General features: G+C 31.2%; 1 protein-coding gene across 3 annotated transcripts in view; it reads right to left on the reverse strand.

The window, feature by feature from the left end:
- LOC123016429 (rap1 GTPase-activating protein 1) overlaps positions 1-19185 on the reverse strand; it is a 175671-nt gene that overhangs the window by 57590 nt on the left and 98896 nt on the right. For 2 of the 3 annotated variants that reach the window (XM_044416821.1, XM_044416822.1), the window contains one exon: positions 12019-12208. In XM_044416821.1, coding sequence (XP_044272756.1) covers positions 12019-12208 — 190 coding nt within the window. Of the gene's footprint in view, positions 1-12018; positions 12209-15937; positions 15961-19185 lie in introns of those variants that run through there. The other variant, XM_044416823.1, reaches the window with a different exon arrangement.

Here is a 19185-nt window from a genome sequence, read left to right on the forward strand (position 1 = left end):
AATTTTCACTTTTTGAACGGCGATTACGGCCAAACTATTAGACTTAGAGCAATCAGTCCAACTCCATCGTAATCAGCGTAAGAAAATCTATCGACTGAGGCCAAAGCCAAATCGATATCTCGCAAAAAAAATTAAATTTTTAAAAGCCGATTACGGCGAAACTAAAGGAGATAACGCAAAATAATTTGGAAATTCGTAATTAGCGCCTCAAAATCTATCGGATAAGATAGGTTTAAATRGAATCTGAGACATGTTCAAAAACACTAGTTTTTAAGGGGGGGGTGTTAACAAATTTTTACTTTTTTTTATTTTGTAAATTGCGGCAAAACTGTGTCTCAATGGTATAATATTTTGACCTACACCTATGTAAAATGTTCCGGGGAATCGATTGGCGTCAATTAAACTGCAAAATTCGTAGTAGTTTTGAAGTTATAGTCGGATATATATTTTCCATACTTTTGATTTTATCAGAAATTTTCTCGATAACTACTCATCGTAGAGCACTGAACTTTTCAATATATGAAAGAAAATTAAATTTTCTATCCAACGGTACCAAATATAAGAGGTTATCTCCAATAAGTCCGGGGTTATTGCCATTAGACCGCTCCGGGTACCAAAAATCGACCAAAATCTCGACAAAAATCAAAAACAAATTTAATTTAAAATTGATACATTTATCGTTTTTTTTACATTTCTAGAAGTCTTATAGACTGTAATAAGTGCATAAAACGACATTGGGTCAAGTTTCAAAAATTTTGAATTTTTTGAGTTTTTGAAGGTGAGCGGTAGTAAAATCGTAAAAATTTGCAATTTAGTAAAAGTCGTAAAAACGCTTGAAATATGGTTTTCTAGACGCAAATTTGCAACAAGTTATAATACTCTACGACGCATAGTTTTTGAGATATTGAGWAATAAAGTTAAGAATAAGGCTAGAAGCATAAGCACTACATCCGATTATCACAAAAAAATCAACATTTTTTTTATTTTTATGGAAAACTAGTACTATATGTAAAATTAAAAAGGCATTAAAAATGCCTCTGCACCCGGAACCATAACCCGGAGCGGCTTCCGGTTGGCGCCATTAAATAGATAATTCGATGTAGATTCGAATGGTTTTTAGCTTTTTGCTCAAGTTTTACAGTTTTGTCAAAAAACGCATTTAAAATTTCAGAAATTTGACAATTTTTACTTTTTAAACGTCGATTACAGCGAAACTATCTCATAATCTATCGAATAAAAGAGCTTTAAATTTTTAAACACTTCATTCCGTTTTTAAAAAGAAAGTAAAATTTTCCGTTCCCAATTCAGGAAGGTAAGTATATCATTACCTGCCAAGGGAGCCACAGGTAGAGAAATTCCAACTTATCTGGAAAAATATTTTTATGGAACTCCAGAGTAGTCCCTCGAGTGAAAATATATTTACATTGTACTAAAATTTGGAAAAGACCACATGAAGAATTTTTTGAGAAAATCAACCACTTCCTCAAGTTTCAATATCAAACTTTGTTGGACAACAGAGACCTTCAGTTAACACGAATTAAAATATTCCGAAAATTCAAAATTTTATCGGTAGTTTTTCATAAAAATTTGACGTTTTCATGGCCTCGTACATATTTTACGAAAAAATCCAACTCATTAGGTCAATAGAAATCACAATAAATAAAAACCGAAAAGGTGAATATGAATTCCAGTTGGCTCAAAGGAAAGCAACGTTTTGTTTACACATATCGAACAAACGTCTGTAAGTATTGATAAACAAAGTAATAATTTAGCCATAAAATCACATTCATGTGACATTAATTTTCACACAATAAAACAACAAATTTATTACAAGAACGTATCTCGAATACGTAAGTTGAAATTGTTCCTATTACACTCATTATAATGTAATTATTTCATTTCTCTTGTGTAATTGCTTGTTTTAAAGCAATGCAACCTCAGCTAATTCGTAATTAAAACATCGAATTTACGACATTTTCGCACCAAGGGAGTTAACGACCGCAATGCGAGGAGCATCAATTGATCTCAAAGTGGGGATTTTTACGTAATTTCATGCTAATTGTTTCCGTAACTGTACAACGAACACAATAAACAATTTCGTTGTTGTGCTATTACGAACGGAAAATTCAATTTTCTCTCCCTTGACAGGAAAAAAATCACCATTGATTATGATGACACCGTAATAAAAATGCCGGTTTTCGGTTGAGCAACGTGTTTGTTTATTCAGCAGAATAATGAAATCGGATAAACAAAATACGTGAGGAATTTCAAATTATTTAGTTTCAGAAAATCTTAATTAAAGCGTGTTTCAGTTTAATAAAAAAAAAACGGAATTAATGATCCGTGTAAGCGAATTTCCGCGTTTGAATCGAATTTTCGCATAGAGTTTCATCTTTTTAGTTTATTTTGGAGAAGTTTCGAGCAAGAAACCTTTTAATGACATGTCATCACAGCAAGTTCCATTTGAAATATCGGAATTAAGTTAGTTGCAGGTAAAAGCATGTCGAGTGGAACTTCGTCTCCTTTCAGATTTGCTCTCAATAGGGTAAGGTCGGGAGAGATGGAGCAAAAATAATACATACAGGGTGACCCAGGGATGCGTGCATGCTCAACAACTTTTTTTCTATCGAACTTATCGACATGATTTTTTTTTAAAGGATAGCTACAACAATGAGGCACATTATAAAAATATTTCTATTCATATACAGGATGTCCCAAATAAGATACACAACTAAGTTCTGTTTTTTTTAATGAAATCCCTAATTTTTTATTATATTTCTGGATTCGCCACTAAATTGTCAATATAACGCATCTTGGTTTCTTAGACTTACCTGCAATAGTTTTTGACTTATGTCAATTTATGTGTCAAATTTACATCGTGCATCGACCCACAAAAAAATTCATAACGTCAAAACTATTCAAGATAATTTAACCAACTTTTTTCCTGTTGATTCCTTAAGCTTTAGCGCGTCTTCTGAGATAAAGACAAACTCGGAGTCGATGTTCCATCGCGTACTACGATTTTTTGAAAATGACAAAATACAAATGGCAATAACTCGACTTTTTCAAATACAACACTCTATATTTTATTGCATCATTGCATGGCATTTTTTATTAGCTCTTTGTCGATATAGGATTCATGGGGTCTACTTTGTAAAATTTATGAGATTTTTGCAAAATAAGTAATGTTGATGGTTTTATTCTGAAAAAAAAAACAGGAAAAAAAAAACATCTGCAGTTGTTGGACTATCTCTGAAAACTCTTTCTTTCACGTACCCCCAAAGAAAAAAATCGATGGGAGTAAGGTATGGAGATCGTGCGGGCCTGGGAATAGTACCTAGGATATTTCTGACGGTACATTTTGCTTGCTAATAAAGGATTTCTGTGCTCTTCACCAACACAGTAAACCATATTCACTAATTCTTCACGAGTGAAATTCATTATTGACAATTAGATGTGTACAATTATTAAAAGTACACGAAAGTGTCAAATTTTACGACAGCATCCTACTCGATTCCTTTTTTTTAGAAAAAAACCAACATTTCTTATTTTGCAAAAATCGTACAAATTTTACAAAGTAAACCCCATAAACCCTACATCGACAAAAAGCTCATAAAAAATGCCATGTAATTATGCAATAAAATATAGTGTTGTATTTAAAAAAATCGAGTTATTGCCATTTGTATTTTGTCATTTTCTCAAAAGATGTGCAAAATTGGCATAAGTCAAAAACTATTGCAGGTAAGTCTAAGAAACCAAGGTGCGTTATATTGACAATTTAGTGGCGAATCCAGATATCTAATAAAAAAATGTGGTTTTCATTTAAAAAAAGCGGAACTTAGTTTTGTATCATATTTGGGACATCCTGTATATGAATAGAAATATTTTTATAATGAGCCGCATTGGTTTAAAAAAAAATCATGTCGATAACTTGTATAGAAAAAAAGTTATAGAGCGTGCACGAACCCCTGGGTCACCCTGTATATTCGAAAGAGTAAAAATCCATCTCTCCCTCATTTACCCTAACTGAATTCATTTTCCAAAACAAAATTATCAAAATCGTATCCCGAAATCTGTCTTATTTTTTATGTTATTGCTGATTGCTATAAATCTACAGCACTTTGAATTTGGTGACAAATCTATTATTCTGATAACAAATCTAATTATTTGGTGACGAAACGAAATATACTGGTGGCCGAAAAAATAAAGTACAGTCGAGTCATCATTTATTTATTTATTTTTTTTTATACAAAGCCACAGCCTGGGGAAGGGTTTGGAGTTCCGCTCATGATTTTGTCGAATCGGAGGCGTTTGTTGTGGCGAACGGAAGTCGATATATCAGAAACACGGCGTTCCAAGCGCGATATGTTACCCAAAGCACTTGATAATAAAATTCACTGTTTGCGTGTCGCGTTAGAAAATCAACATAAAATAAGCCAAAACAAGGAAAAAATAACGAGAACAAATAAATAACACACCAGCATAACAATGGAAATTCTATTTGCAAGTTGGCTTTTGAATAATGTGAGAGTTTGTCACAAAATAAATAAAGTTTTTGTTTTCGTGATTATACAACATTTTTATCAACAAGGGTGATGTATTTACGGCACGTCAGGTTCGACACAGATTTGCTCTTTCGACCTCTAGATTTATGCATGAAATTCTTGCGACTAAGTAATAGCCATTTACGCTAATAGACTACGAATATATTTAGTACCTTCAGCGTTCAGTTAGATCAATAATGAGGCGAACAACCCACGCAAAACTACAAATCAATCACTTGCAAATGGAACAATTCTTAATCGAAGCTAAGAAAATTTAAAAAAAAACACACAACAGGGTGTCCCAGTGAGTTGAAACCTTGAAATAATAAAATTAATAAAAAAAATTGTATAGACACTAATCTGAAATTATTTTAAACCATACAGCATGTCCCAAAAATAAGTTACGATACAAACTTGTGTTTTTTTCAATGAAACACTATGTTTCTTTGTATTTTTGGATGTAGCCTTTTACGCTCAACTTTTATTAATCGATTTCGTTTAGTTTTAGAAATAAGACGTTTTTTTTGACGAAAACATGCACTTTTCAAAATTTATTACACAAAAACTAAGACAGCTAGAAGAAAACGTTTTGGATGTCGGAAGAATGCAATAAAAAGGGCTTTAACGTGCCCATTCACAAAGAACTCTCAAGCGACCCTTCGCAAGCTTCTTTATCCAATTTAAATCCATGATCTCACGGGACCCCAACATCCTGCGTATCGATATCCGCACAGGAAGTGCATTCTTTAACGTTTTTTCAGGCTTTATTTAATTTTTCGCACTGGTAAAATTTTAAATTTAAAAAATGTGTATAGGAAATTGATGAAAACTAAGCTAATGTATCACCTGAAATTATTATCAACTTTTTTTAAAAGAAACACCATATGTTTCTCACTTTTTATTATAATGTGTTTAAACTAAACTTCTTTTGGTCGATTTTGCTTAGCTATTGAAATAAGTTGTTTTAATTAAAGAAAAACTAAGAAAGCTAGATTTTTTTTACAACTACAAAGAAAAAAGTACAAATTTTAAGACCATAACAATTTTTTAGTGTGATGCACTTGCATTAATAAAAAAGAAATTTGTTAAAAGTTAAATAACTCAAAAAATTGAAATGGAATGTTGGTGAGACACTGTATGTCACATTTTTACCGAGTTTCGGCGATCGGAATTCTACAATAACTATTTCCAGTTTTATTGGTGTTACGCCAACTTTCACTTTTCCTTTCATTTATGAAAAAAAATTCTTGAAATTCGAGAAATGTTAAAAACCGAAAGTTGAATTATTAGACAAACACGATCGCGGTTGGCTTTGATACATATTTGGTACCGCTTCGCCCTCTATTAGCGTCGGCACGAATCAAACTATCAGTCTGTAAAACGGGTTCATGTCCACGCTAGTGTATTTCTGATTGCATACCAACCCACATGTTTTACTAGTTGTATAACTTCCAGGTGAAATATCACCAACTCTGAACGATTTATCGAAAAAGTATCTAACTTTGGGAAAACTACACCGCCCCTGGGGCTTCTCCACGGTGCACTTCCCGAATTAAAATGTTCGTGGGTCCATAAACAGCAAACACTCATAATTTAATGCTTTTCCAGTTTCCACCACAGACTTTTCCGAGCCGCACATTACGTTAATAAATTTTCCCGACTAACACCCACGTATTTCTCCCGGATTTATGTTTTTCCCATCCCCGGAATTATTTATCGCTCGGCTTAATTATTTTCGATTCCGGGAAAAAACTTTCAAAATCTACGACGACGCATTTCAAGTTTATTAACGCGGTGATAACTGTCCAAAGCGTCATAATTCTCATATAACGACTTTACATTAATCTCATAGATGCAGAAGGAGACCGAGGCTTGTTGACCCGCGGCGACTCCAGCTTTTCTAAGAAGAAAAAATTACCTATGTACCCGAGTCGAGAATTTTTATTTTGATTGCGTGTCAACAATAACATTAATTACTTAACAACTCATTCACAAAACAAAAGTTGTGTTTACGTAGGCGTTCATCCTTCTCCCGCAATTCCTCCTCCTTATAAATCACCGAGATAATCACCCTTCGTGGGGGAGGAAGGGATGATTGATATCGAACGTGATTTTGATTGCTTAAAACTGTAATAAAAACCAACGGTTGAGAAATTCGACATTCCCCCAATTTTTTAATTAAACTAGGACATTAAAACGATTTTTTTTTGGTTTCAAAGACGACGAATGAGCTTCAAACATTGCTAAGATTCCGATGTTTATTATTTGATCTAATCTAATCTAGTTGGCATGACTGGAGAAAACCAATCGTGCTTCCCCTACGGCCGCTATTACCTCTCCTCTAGCCGCCATTGTTTTTAACAATTTCAGTGTTGCCAGTGAAATTTCACCAGATCTGGTGATTTTTATACTAGTTTAATGATTTGTTGAAAACTTTTGAAAAATTTTCAATTTCTGATGATATTTTAGAAACGTGAAAATTAGTGTATTTTAAAATTATTTTTTTAAATCGAGTATTCGCACAAATGTTAGAAAAATTAACTTTTTTAATATGATTTTTTAATTATTGATGTAGTAAATTTAGTTAAAAATGATGACACAATTTTTTTGTATTTTTTTGAGGATTTTGCACGTTTTTGAGCCATGCAGAAACTCAAATGCTAGATTTTCACAAAAACAAGTTGAAAAATCGAGAGATAGTTTTGTTTTTCTAAAAAAAATCGCTAAAATGGGTCAAAAAATACATTATTTTGTCCATTTTGAGAGCGTTTTAGTATGTTTTTAGCCAGAAAAAGAACTATTTTGCAAAATTTCGATAAACCAAACCGAAATTTTATCAAATTAGGCCAAAGCCAGTGTTGTTTTTGCATTTTTAGAGTGTTTCAGCGCGTTTTTAAAATACATTCAAATTTTTGCTAAAACGGACTAAAAAATTACCAAATTAAATTGAAATTGATATTATTTTAGCTTGTTTCGCTCGATTTAGTTCGTTTTTGAACGAAAGACTTTCAAGATCTTGTCAAAAAATCACAAAAACGAATCTAAATTAATGATAATTTGTCTGTTTCACTCGATGTAACTGATTTTTGAGCAAAAATTAATAAAAAAAAACCTAAAAATTGGTCAAAAGTAATGTTATTTATAACTTTCTCAAGCATGTTTTTATACTAAAGCCTAATTTTTTTCCAATCTTATAGCAAAACAAATCAAAAAATTACCAAATTAATTCCAAAATTATATTATTTTTTTCTTTCTTGAGCGTTTCAACACGTTTTTTGGCCAGAATCGCAATTATTTCGCAATTCGCAAGAACTTGTGAAAACAAGCCTCAAAATCAGAAGAACAAATCAAAATTCTGGTATTTTCTTTGTATCACTTAATTTAACTAGTTTTTTTTAGTAAAAAGTAATCAAAAATAAGCAAAAAAATCGGAAAATTTGATCGAAAACTACTTTTTTTAAACTTGTAAACACGTTTTCCAACTAAAATCTTACGTTTTTTTAAAGATTTTTCTAAAACAAACCAAAAAATTACCACATTAAATAAAAAATCAAATAATTTTTGCCTTTTTCGAGTGTTTTAGGACATTTTTCAGCTGAAACTTTATCAAATTGGTTTAAAAATAGCATTATTTTTGCTTTTTTCGAGTAGCTAAGAGCGTTTTTAAGATAAAAACAAATTTTAACAATTTTTTTTTTAATTGTCTGAAAAATTACTAAATTAGATTGGTATGGACATTATTTTAGCTTGTTTCGCTCGATTTAGTTCGTTTTTAAACCAGAGACTCATTTATTTTGCAGGATATTGTCCAAACATGCTTAAAAACAACAAAAATAAATCTAGACTGATGCTATTTCGTTTGTTTTATTGGATTTAGCTCTTTTTGAGTGAAATTTTGTCAAAAAATAAGATGAAAAATACAAAATATGGTCGAAAATGGTGTTAATTGCAAGATTTTGCTGAAACAAACCAAAAAAACATGAAATCAAAACATTATTTTTGTCTTTATCAAGTGTTTTAGCATGTTTTTCAAGTAAAAACGTAAATATCGGGTGACTATAAATGATTTGGTGTCAAATTTAAAATTTAATTTGGCAACCTTGACTTTCAAATTCAAACGTCAAACTTTTATAGGCAATTGTCATTCATTTGCGACGGGCGACTGCTGATTTAGCCGTCATCTGAACCATTCTGATATAACAAATTTAGAAAGATTACCACTAATTCAATGTTGCCAATAGATTTTTTGTCACCCGGTATTTCGCAAAATTTAATTAAAAACTAGCCAAATGTAGAATACGTGAATGTTCGAGAGTATTAAAAAAAAATAAATCACATAATCTTGTAATCTGGTAACTTTTCATTTCAGATCTGGTGAATTTAATTCTTTTGAGCTGGCAACACTGGGTGTTACCAACCTTAAAACTCCTAATCTGGCAATAAATATCCAGTTTTATGTGCGAGTTTTTGTGACGTTTATTGTTGAAGATTTATCATCGGTAGTGGCGTAAGCCACTCATTTCTCTCTCGTGTTTTAAATAAATATTTAATCTAGTGTGCGGTGTAAAACACGTCGATTAATCATCCATGTTTTTGTATATTTTCATATTAAACGGGTGCACTTAATGTGGCGTTTGTTGCATAATATTTGAATCGGATATTTGTTTTCACAGTTGTGTCAATATTTATGTTGAAAATAAACTTTCTGTCATTTGGTGGTTGTCTAACCAAATTCAGGGCCTTCCCCGAATTACCATCGGCCCACTAGATTAAAAGAGGAGTCGAGTTGCGTTGATTAATCAACTAATTCTCGACCCCATCCAACACCAACTTTCTAATTAGAAAAATTAATCACACAATCCTCGAAATGGAAATGAAACAGAATGAAATCGATGAATATTAATTGCGACTCGCCTACTGCCTTTATTAAAATTTTTGTAATGACAGTAGGGGGCGCCACTTGTGTTTTTTTTTTCTGGGATTAGTAGTTGTTGTGTTGTTAATCACCAGACACGCGACATTTAACTGTCTAATAAGAGAGCGAATTTGATGCGATCAAATCGGGACAGTATGGAGTCAAGGTTGCGCTACATTTTTACTATTATTTTATTTTATGTTTGTAATTGCTGCACCGGCCCACGTTTCGCCTTTTTTGGTCGTCTTCGTGTAGTTTTTGTCGGTTTACATGAAATTGCATCAAAAATTGGGTCGGGCCTGACGTAAAATAAATGAATTATGAAAGAATGAAAGAGTTCGATTTTTTACTGTCGCAACAGATTACAAGAAGATAATGAACGAGGAAGTGATTGTTTTGTTTTGTAAAATAGATTAACTAGACGTGTAGGAGGCACAGACCATTTAGAGACCAATAATATGATGTAATTGTTGTCGGTTTATTAATGAAGAAAAAAAATGATAATCCATTGAAACTAATTAGGTTGTCATTTTTCAGAAAAATTGTTTTCATTTAATTTTTAGTAAATTTTCTGTTTGTTCTTAAAGAATTTTTGCGAAATAATTGCGTTTCTAGCCGAAAAACGTGCTGAAACGCTCAAGAAATTTTTTGATTTGTTTTTGTGATTTTTAGACGCGTTTTGAAAAGATCTTGCAAGTCTTTGGTTCAAAAACGAACTAAATCGAGCGAAACAAACTAAAATAATGTCCATACCAATCTAATTTAGTAATTTTTCAGACAATTTTAAAAAAATTTGTTGTTAAAATTTGTTTTTCTTCTTAAAAACGCTCTTAGCTACTCCAAAAAAGCAAAAATAATGCTATTTTTAAACTAATTTGATAAAATTTCAGCTGAAAAATGTCCTAAAACACTCGAAAAAGGCAAAAATTATTTGATTTTTTTATTTAATGTGGTAATTTTTTGGTTTATTTTAGAAAAATCTTACAAAAAACGTAAGATTTTAGTTGGAAAACGTGTTTACAAGTTTAAAAAAAGTAGTTTTCGATCAAATTTTCCGATTTTTTTGCTTATTTTTGATTACTTTTTACTAAAAAAAAACTAGTTAAATTAAGTGATACAAAGAAAATACAGAATTTTGATTTGTTCTTCTGATTTTGAGGCGTGTTTTCACAAGTCCTTGCAAAATAAAGTGTCAGTTTTAGAGCCAATTATAGAAAAAAAATTCAGAAAAATTGTTTTAATTTTTAGTAAATTGTCTGTTTGTTCTTAAAAAAATTTTGGGAAATAATTGCGTTTCTGGCCGAAAAACGTGTTGAAACGCTCAAGAAAGAAAAAATAATATAATTTTAGAATTAATTTGGTAATTTTTTGATTTGTTTTACTATAAGAAAAAAATAAGGCTTTAGTATAAAAACATGCTTGAGAAAGTTATAAAAACACTATTTTTGACCAATTTTTAGTTTTTTGTTAATTAATTTTTGCTAAAAAATCAGTTACATCGAGTGAAACAGACAAATTATCATCAATTTTGATTCGTTTTTGTGATTTTTTGACAAGATCTTGAAAGTCTTTCGTTCAAAAACGAACTAAACCGAGCGAAACAAGCTAAAATAATATCAATTTTATCAATATTTTTAGAAAAAAAAAAAAATAGTTTTCATTTCAAAAACGTGCAAAAAGCAAAAATAACACAAAAAGAGCTAAATAGAATGAAACAAACGAAATAACATCAATTTAGATTTATTTATGTTGTGTTTAAGCATGTTTTGACAATATCCTGCAAAATAAATGAGTCTCTGGCTCAAAAACAAACTAAATCAAGAGAGACAAGCTAAAATAATATCAATTTCAATTTAATTTGGTAATTTTTCAGTCCGTTTTAGCAAAAATTTGAATGTATATTAAAAACGTGCTGAAACACTATAAAAATGCAAAAATAACACTGGTTTTGGCCTAATTTGATAAATTTTCGGTTTGTTTTTAACGAAATTTTGCAAAATAATTCTGTTTCGGACTAAAAACATACTAAAACGCTCAGAAATGAACAAAATAATGTAGTTTTTGACAAATTTTAGCGATTTTTTTACCATGTTGAGTGAAATATCATTTAGAAAAACAAAACTATCTCTGGATTTTTCAACTTGTTTATGAGAAAATTTAGGTTGGCTAAAAAACATGATAAATGTTTAAAAAAAAAAATACAAAAAAATACTCTCATCATTTTTGACTGAATTCACTATATCAATAATTAAAAAATCAAATTAAAAACGTTATTTTTACTAACATTTGGGCAAATACTTGATTAAAAAATATTATCATCAGAAATTAAAATTGTTGCAAAAGTTTTCACCAAATCATTAAACTACTATAAAAATCACCAGATCTGGTGAAATTTCACCAAACCTGGTAACGCGTGAAAATCGCACTAAATGTATTGATATCGTAATAAAATAGCAAGTATCTACAATAAAAAATGAGTTACAATCCACGAGCCACGTAGCGGCGAGTGGATCAACAAATGGCTTGTATATTATTTATCTGTTTTAAATTAAAAGTTACCTGGTTGAAATAGGCTGGTAATACACATCTTTGGTCATCTAATCTGGAACTTTGGGCTTTTTCTAAGAGCTCGAAGAGGTCGCAAGTGGTGCCTTTGAGTCTATCCGGGCTCTGTCTGATTGGGGGCTGTTGCACCCCCGTCAATGCCGTCGTCGTCCCATGCCATGTTGTGTTGCTCTGATGCTGGCGCCTGAAACAAACATCTCTATTACCATAAATGACCATAAAGATGTTATCCGGACTTCCGGTCGGCGATTATGCAACTCATGACTCATGACGACATATGGCGGCGCTGCATCCCCCCACAATGAGCTGTTTGATATAATGGAAAAAAGTTATTTTGATGTAATGACTGCACACAAAGGAAAGTGCTGATTAATTAATTAATTAATTAGGAAAATTCAATTGATGTAAGCACAGTATGGTACATAAAGAAAGTTTTTATACTTTCTGATCAAAGTGAACTGAGACTTTGACATTAAGTTGGCAGTACCGACGTGTGACGTTTGACAGTCACTATTGCCAACTTAACTAAAGGAAACTTGTCGTGCCATAAAAGGTAGCTCCGGTTAATTAACAAGTGTGCATTTAACCAATTTTCTATAATTATCCATGTTTGAAAACCTACACAAATGTTAATAACTTCTTAAAACCAACCTTATTAATATTTTTATTACCACTTGTTACATCAACCATTAACGAGCATGTTTTCAACAAACTCCCATAAAGCACAAGTGGGTCAAACATTAAAAAAAACACACACTCCGAGATCAGTGAAAGCCCGAGAATGTAAAATGTGAAAAACCTGTTTCCAGTTTTGTTCAAGTAAACAAAATCTCTCAACCCCCTAAAAGCGGAACATGTCGTAAATGACACAGACCATGTTGAGTTTGAATAAATTACAATGAAATAAAGCGTATCTGTGTGTGTGTTCTGATTGTTTTTTGAAAAACATGAAACCGAAGAGAGGCCCTGTCACCGCCACATCTCAGTTAAACACACAAACAAAGAAAAAATCCCACTGACAGGCCATCAAACCAAAAAAACATGTCGCTGATTAATTCAATCGGGCGCTGCGACGTACGTCCCGCGCTCACACAAGTATCGCGTTTCATATTCCATTCATAAAAAATAACCAACAATAATGGGGGCGCGCAAAAATACACAAAAGTGTATCGATCTCTTTTTTCCGTCATGTGAGTTTGAAATTAAATTGGCAACATTGAAAAAAGTAGACAGAACAAAAAAGTTCTATTGGCAACAATGAAACTTGTAGTGTTTATATCTGACAGTCAATGGCCTACTTGATGACAAAATTCAGTGTTCTTTTCCTGTCCAGTGACTTTGAAATTAAGTTGGCAACATTGACGTTTATATCTAACAGTTATTGTGGCCAAACTTGATCAAATTCAGTCTTGCCAACTTAATTTTGAAGTCACAGACTACTTTAGAATAAATTTTGTTGAAAAAGCTGTAATTTTTTTGTCGTCCTCTCTTATCAGAGGGAAAATTCGCAGGAATTCGTGGAAGAAAAGGGGAAATGTCGACCGCAATCGCATCATGTCGGAAATGTAAAGGTCGCGACGCTAATGGAACCGGAAGTAATCCGATTCGGATACAGGTCAGCGGCGATTTAAAAATGTCGATCAAAATTCACAAATTCTTATGTAAACACTTCCTTTATTACAAAACGGCCCCCAAATGAAAAATTCATGACTTGTGTGTGGCAAGTGTGCCTTTCAACCAATTATTTTAATTGGCTTTCGCAATGAAAATAACAAATTTTCGCGGTAGAACAATCATTACCAAACTTGGAGCTTAAATATCATTAAATTCATATTCAAAATTCAGTTTAGGACGGTGCACACTCAATTTAAAATTAATTAATTTCCTCTCGTATCTTTTATAAATTGGATTTTAGACAAGGGTCATAAAACAGAAGCTGGTAAATGGGTTGTTCAACACAATATTGATGAAGAGTGCGTAATTTTTGCAAAACGAAACAAATGACAGCAATTCAATCCTAATTGTGTTATACTCAACGCTAATTTTACCGGATTTTTGCCAAAGCGAATTGCCATTCATTCCAAATGGCAGTTAAGTTGTCATCACTGACAGCTACGTGGGTGCAAACATGCGAAAACTAGCCGTAATTAATAGCAAACCTAAGGATAAATGCACAAGATAATGCTCAAGTTTGACCCCACAACCGCCATTATCCGAAAAAATCAAGCCATCTGGCCAAAAATTTTTTTTTTGAAAAGRTATGTAACTAATATGACAGATGAGTTCCGAAAAGTATTACTTTACGAACTATTTCAGAAAAAACTTTTATTTTATGAAAATAATTGAAGACAGTTAACAATTTCGATCCAAATGCGATAAAATTGAATTTATTTATCTAACATTTTCTCGGCGTCTTACCATAAGCYAAATAAATTCACATTTCACACACACTCGACGTATTTTCTCTTGTTAAGATGATTATCAACAACACTGGAAATGATTAAAATTTCGCATTCAAGAAAAGATAAAGATTTGAAAACATGATCTCTTGGCTTAGATCTTCTATTTTTATCAACGAGGTGCTGACTGAAACAATTCGGCTATTTTTAAAAGAAGAATTTAAATATTTAAGTTTTACGTTTGTACAAACGTGCTGTGCCAACAAAAGACGCTTTTACGTCTTTTGCCAAGTTTGTTGCATAATTTTTTAAGGTCAGTTATTTTTTTCAATGTTGCTGAAAAACACTGAATTTTGTCATAAAGTAGGCCATGAAATCTTAATTTTTCAACATTGTCTGTCAAGTTTCAGTCTTACCAAMAGATCTTTTTGTTATTATTTTTTGTTCAGTTTTCAAAGTGACTGGACAAAAAAAAACACTGAATTTTGTCTTCAAGTAGGTCATGAAATGTTAATATGGCAACATTGACTGTCAGATATAAATGCTACAAGTTTCAGTGTTGCCAATAGATCTTTCTATTATATTTTTTTCTTTTGTCTACATTTTCCAATGTTGACAACTTATAAATTTTGTGTATTGTTGCAAAAATTTTTGACGGATACATGTTCCTGGTATCTTATCTTACTTGCCATTTTTTTGGTCTATTATTTACAAAACACCCTGTATAATTYTATTAAAAAAAACTTAGATTCTCCGAGAGTTATTATAAATTGTCAGTCGATTCTTCAGCAGGATAAATCTGGGAAAGATGGACCAGTGGGATAATTTCACAGTATCCAACATGTGGTCCACCTCTCCCGGACATACCCTACATTGTCAAAACTACAATTTGGTACAGATTCTCAGCCGGCCCCTTGGGAAAAATCGCTTTAATTATTTGGTACCGAAATAAGAGTTTTGCCAAACAATACTTCTGATTTCCTGTCTTCACAACCGGACTTGTTGCGTTAATAAAAAGCCGGTAATTTCCTCCGTTCTCAAATATCCGCTCCCACACGAGTTTGTACGAAGAAGCGAAATTGTCTTAATTAAAAAAAAAAAAAACACTTGTAGAAACCGTGTCGATCACCATAAAAAGAAACTTGTTTTCAAACACATACAATGACATAATTAACGTTATGACCAAAATTCGGTTATGAGACGCAACGTCTTCGTCTGAATATTTGAATGAATTAAAATAAATTTGAATGCGGACTGGATTCGAGCTGAGTGTTCTAGGGGAGATTTTGCACGGAAAAAAGGTCACGAAACTAGAGGAATTTGACAATTGTGTGAGTTTCTCGACGATTAATAGTGCTAAACTGTGCTCTTTGTTATTAGACATGATTGATGCGAGAAATGGTAATTACAGTGAGGGAATAATTAGTTAATTTGTAYGCTCATGAACTGATGATTCGACACTGTAATTATTAAATAACTTTCARTTGAATTTTCTTAGCATGTTTAATATTCACCCTTGCATTTATGGTTTGGTAAACACAACACAAGAAAATTTACATCAAGAGAACGCGATTGTAGGCGAAAACCGGCGATTACTGGACTTTTTTCCACGATTTTTTCTCAATTTTTATCAAATGTAAACARAAAAATTGTGCCAAAACTCGAATCTTATCAAATTCATTATTTATTTTCCTCGAGTTACCAAATACATGAAATCTAGAAAACACAAAACAAAAAGTCTTGTAGTTTCAGCCTAGAAATCAASCGGAATCGTTCTACTCTCTAACAATCAAACATTTCTCCCGGATTTAGTAACACTCATCGGTCAACTTTACAGAATTGCTAATCTAATCACACAATTTGTCATCGCCGGAAATAAGATACACAAACTGTTTACACCAATTACAAGAAATTTCCCGAGGCCTTGACTCGTATTTGGCCTTTTTTCAATTTTCGTACCGATAAGAAAGTGATTAATGTCTTCATTTCTCGACTCATAATTGTTATCATTAATTTAATATTGTGGGTGTAGTGAAACTGCGGAAACGCGGTAATTATGCAACTGATTCTAACACGGTGCTAGAGATTTATTACCACCCGAAGCAGAAGCAGTCTATTTAACACGCAGATTACAAGGAAATCTGCTAATAAATGCACTACAGTAGAACCTCGATAAATCGCACCTTTGTATGATAAGTCGAAGTGATGGCTGTTAATAATAGAAATCGATCTAATTTCTGCGTTTTCTGTCACAATTCAAAGCCTGTGAAAGCTTTTTCGAAAAGTCCATTATTTATCATTAAATATKACAATTTTAAAAAACCATAAAGAAAATTCATAAATACTAATCTAGTGCATAGCCTGAAATTATTTTTAGCTATACAGTGTGTTCCGAAAATAAGTTACAATACAAACTTGTGTTTTTTTTTTTTTAATGAAACATCATGTTTCTTTGGCATTCTTAGATGTAGCTTTTAATTTCAATGTTTTAAGACAAATTTTTTGCTGTTTTTGAAATATGTTGGTTTTCTGACGACAACATACTCCTTTTGAAAATTTATTACACAAAAAGTTAAGACGGCTGAAATTTTTTTTACCACTGTAAAGAGGAAAAGTACGATTTCTCTCATTTCTTTAAAGTATTGCAGTCGAAAAGTTAAAAAATGTAAAAGTTTGACAAAAGTCAGATAATTTAACAAATTTWAATGGAAATGGAACACCCATTTTTTATTTTTGCATCTAATAGACTTGTCTATCTAAAAAAATAAACTTGTAATGCATAGAATTAAAAAATTAAAAGATATTTAACTTTAAATGTTAATTGAAAAAACAGAAACAAATTTATTAATGGACCTTTGAAAAAAAAATTCTAGAAATTTTATTAAAACGAAATAGAAGAAAAATAAAACAAAAACCCCCATTTTAAAATTAAATAAATTTGAACCTCAATTAAAAAATTTAAACTCCCCATGAAATATTACATGTTTAGAATTAAAAAAAATATATTTTAACACTTTTCCCAAATGAAATTGAAAACTGGTTAAAAATTTGTGATTTTTTCAAGCTTTGATAGAAAAATTTTCGTCAAAATATAAACTCAAAAAAACACATTTTCTTTATACAGGGTGATTCAAAAACTTTTTCTTTATACAGGGTGATTAAAAAATGTCGGATCAACTCTCGAAGAAGACTTTCAGTTAAGAATAAAAATGAATTCAGATTTTTGTTTCAAGCTTTTTTTTTGAAAAAAAAACCAGAACTGTCATTTTTCATATTATTATGTAGGTATCTTATTATGTATACAGGGTGCGGCAGAACTCGCGCCTCAAAAATGTTTAAAAAAATCTATGTCGTTTTTTTTTGACATTTGATATTTTTTTATGTCAATTTAATGATAATGATGATCTTGTATATGTTTTTTTATAATTATTTAGTAAAGGTACAAAAATTTTGAAAATAAAAGCTACAAATAACATTAAACAGAGTTACAATTTAGGATACAGCTTCCTTGTTTCTTCTTCTAATAGCCTGTAGCAAAAAAAAAACATGGAAAATTATTTTTCCAACAGAAATAGAGTCAAAGTGCAAAATTTAAACTCTCATAACTTCGAAATTTTTATAGATAGAATTTTTTAAAGAGTGATATTTCTTCCATTTTTTGTGCAAATGTGCACTTTTTGACTATTAAAATAATAATAATATTCTATTGTTTATAGTTAAAAATCTTTCTAGTATTTAATTGTGGGCACTCAGAAGTAAATGTTTTTGGAAAGATAATTTAATAATCTTTTAACTTTCAACAAACTTCTTTATTTTTTCATCTGTACAAAAGCAACACACTAAAAAATTGTTATAGTTTAAAGTTTGTACTTTTTTCTTTGCAGTTATAAAAAAAATTCTAACTATATTAGATGTTGTATAATAAATTTTAAACAGAGTACGTCTTCGTCAAAAAAATCAACTTATTTCAAAAACTAAGTAAAGTTTAGCATAAAAAAATTGTAATTAAAAGCTACATCCAAAAACGCAAAGAAACATATTATGATACAATTTTGTATTATTATAACTTATTCTTGTGACACGCTGTATAGTTAATTTCCTATATAATTTTTTTTTAATTATAACAATTAAAAGTCAAAAGTGACCTTTACTAATTCGCTGAGACACCCTGTATATTTTATGCCCTAAGAAGTTAATGATTGTATACATTTTATAATTTTATATCTCAAAACAGTAAAAAATAAAAAATATCAYTAATCAAAGACATGAGGAAATAGGAAAAGATGAATAAATAAGCGGAATTTAAATTCTTGCGATTCCGTTTTTGATTTCAATTTTCGCAAGTCGAATAACGCAAGCTTGGTATTTGGCAATAAATGCCAGACACTCATTGGAATACGATTTTAATGACGCACATTAGAAAAAATTTTACGAAAAAAAAAATCGGAAATTAAACTCCTTATCTGATTTATGTGCGCTTCAAACCGGCCGTCTGTTATTTCTTTGAACGAAAGTAATGATTGATGTTTGAAAAAAATCTCTACAATGCGTTTGTAATGTCGTCTCGACAATAAAATTACATCCAACTGTACTTTTATCTAGAAGAGGTGTCTCAAAAAAATCGCAACAAGTCGATCAATCATTTATCTGATAAGAAACATTTGTCTCAGCTTGACCTGATTTAAGCCAACAAAATTGAGGAAATTGCACACCGTTTCACTTACAGTTTCTTCACATGTCTTTTGCGCGCTATCAAAGTGTA

This window comes from Tribolium madens, unplaced genomic scaffold (assembly GCF_015345945.1).
Source record: "Tribolium madens isolate multiple individuals breed KSU strain unplaced genomic scaffold, Tmad_KSU_1.1 Scaffold_1;HRSCAF=32;Tcas5.2_LG8, whole genome shotgun sequence".
In the NCBI taxonomy this organism is placed as follows: Eukaryota; Metazoa; Arthropoda; class Insecta; order Coleoptera; family Tenebrionidae; genus Tribolium; species Tribolium madens.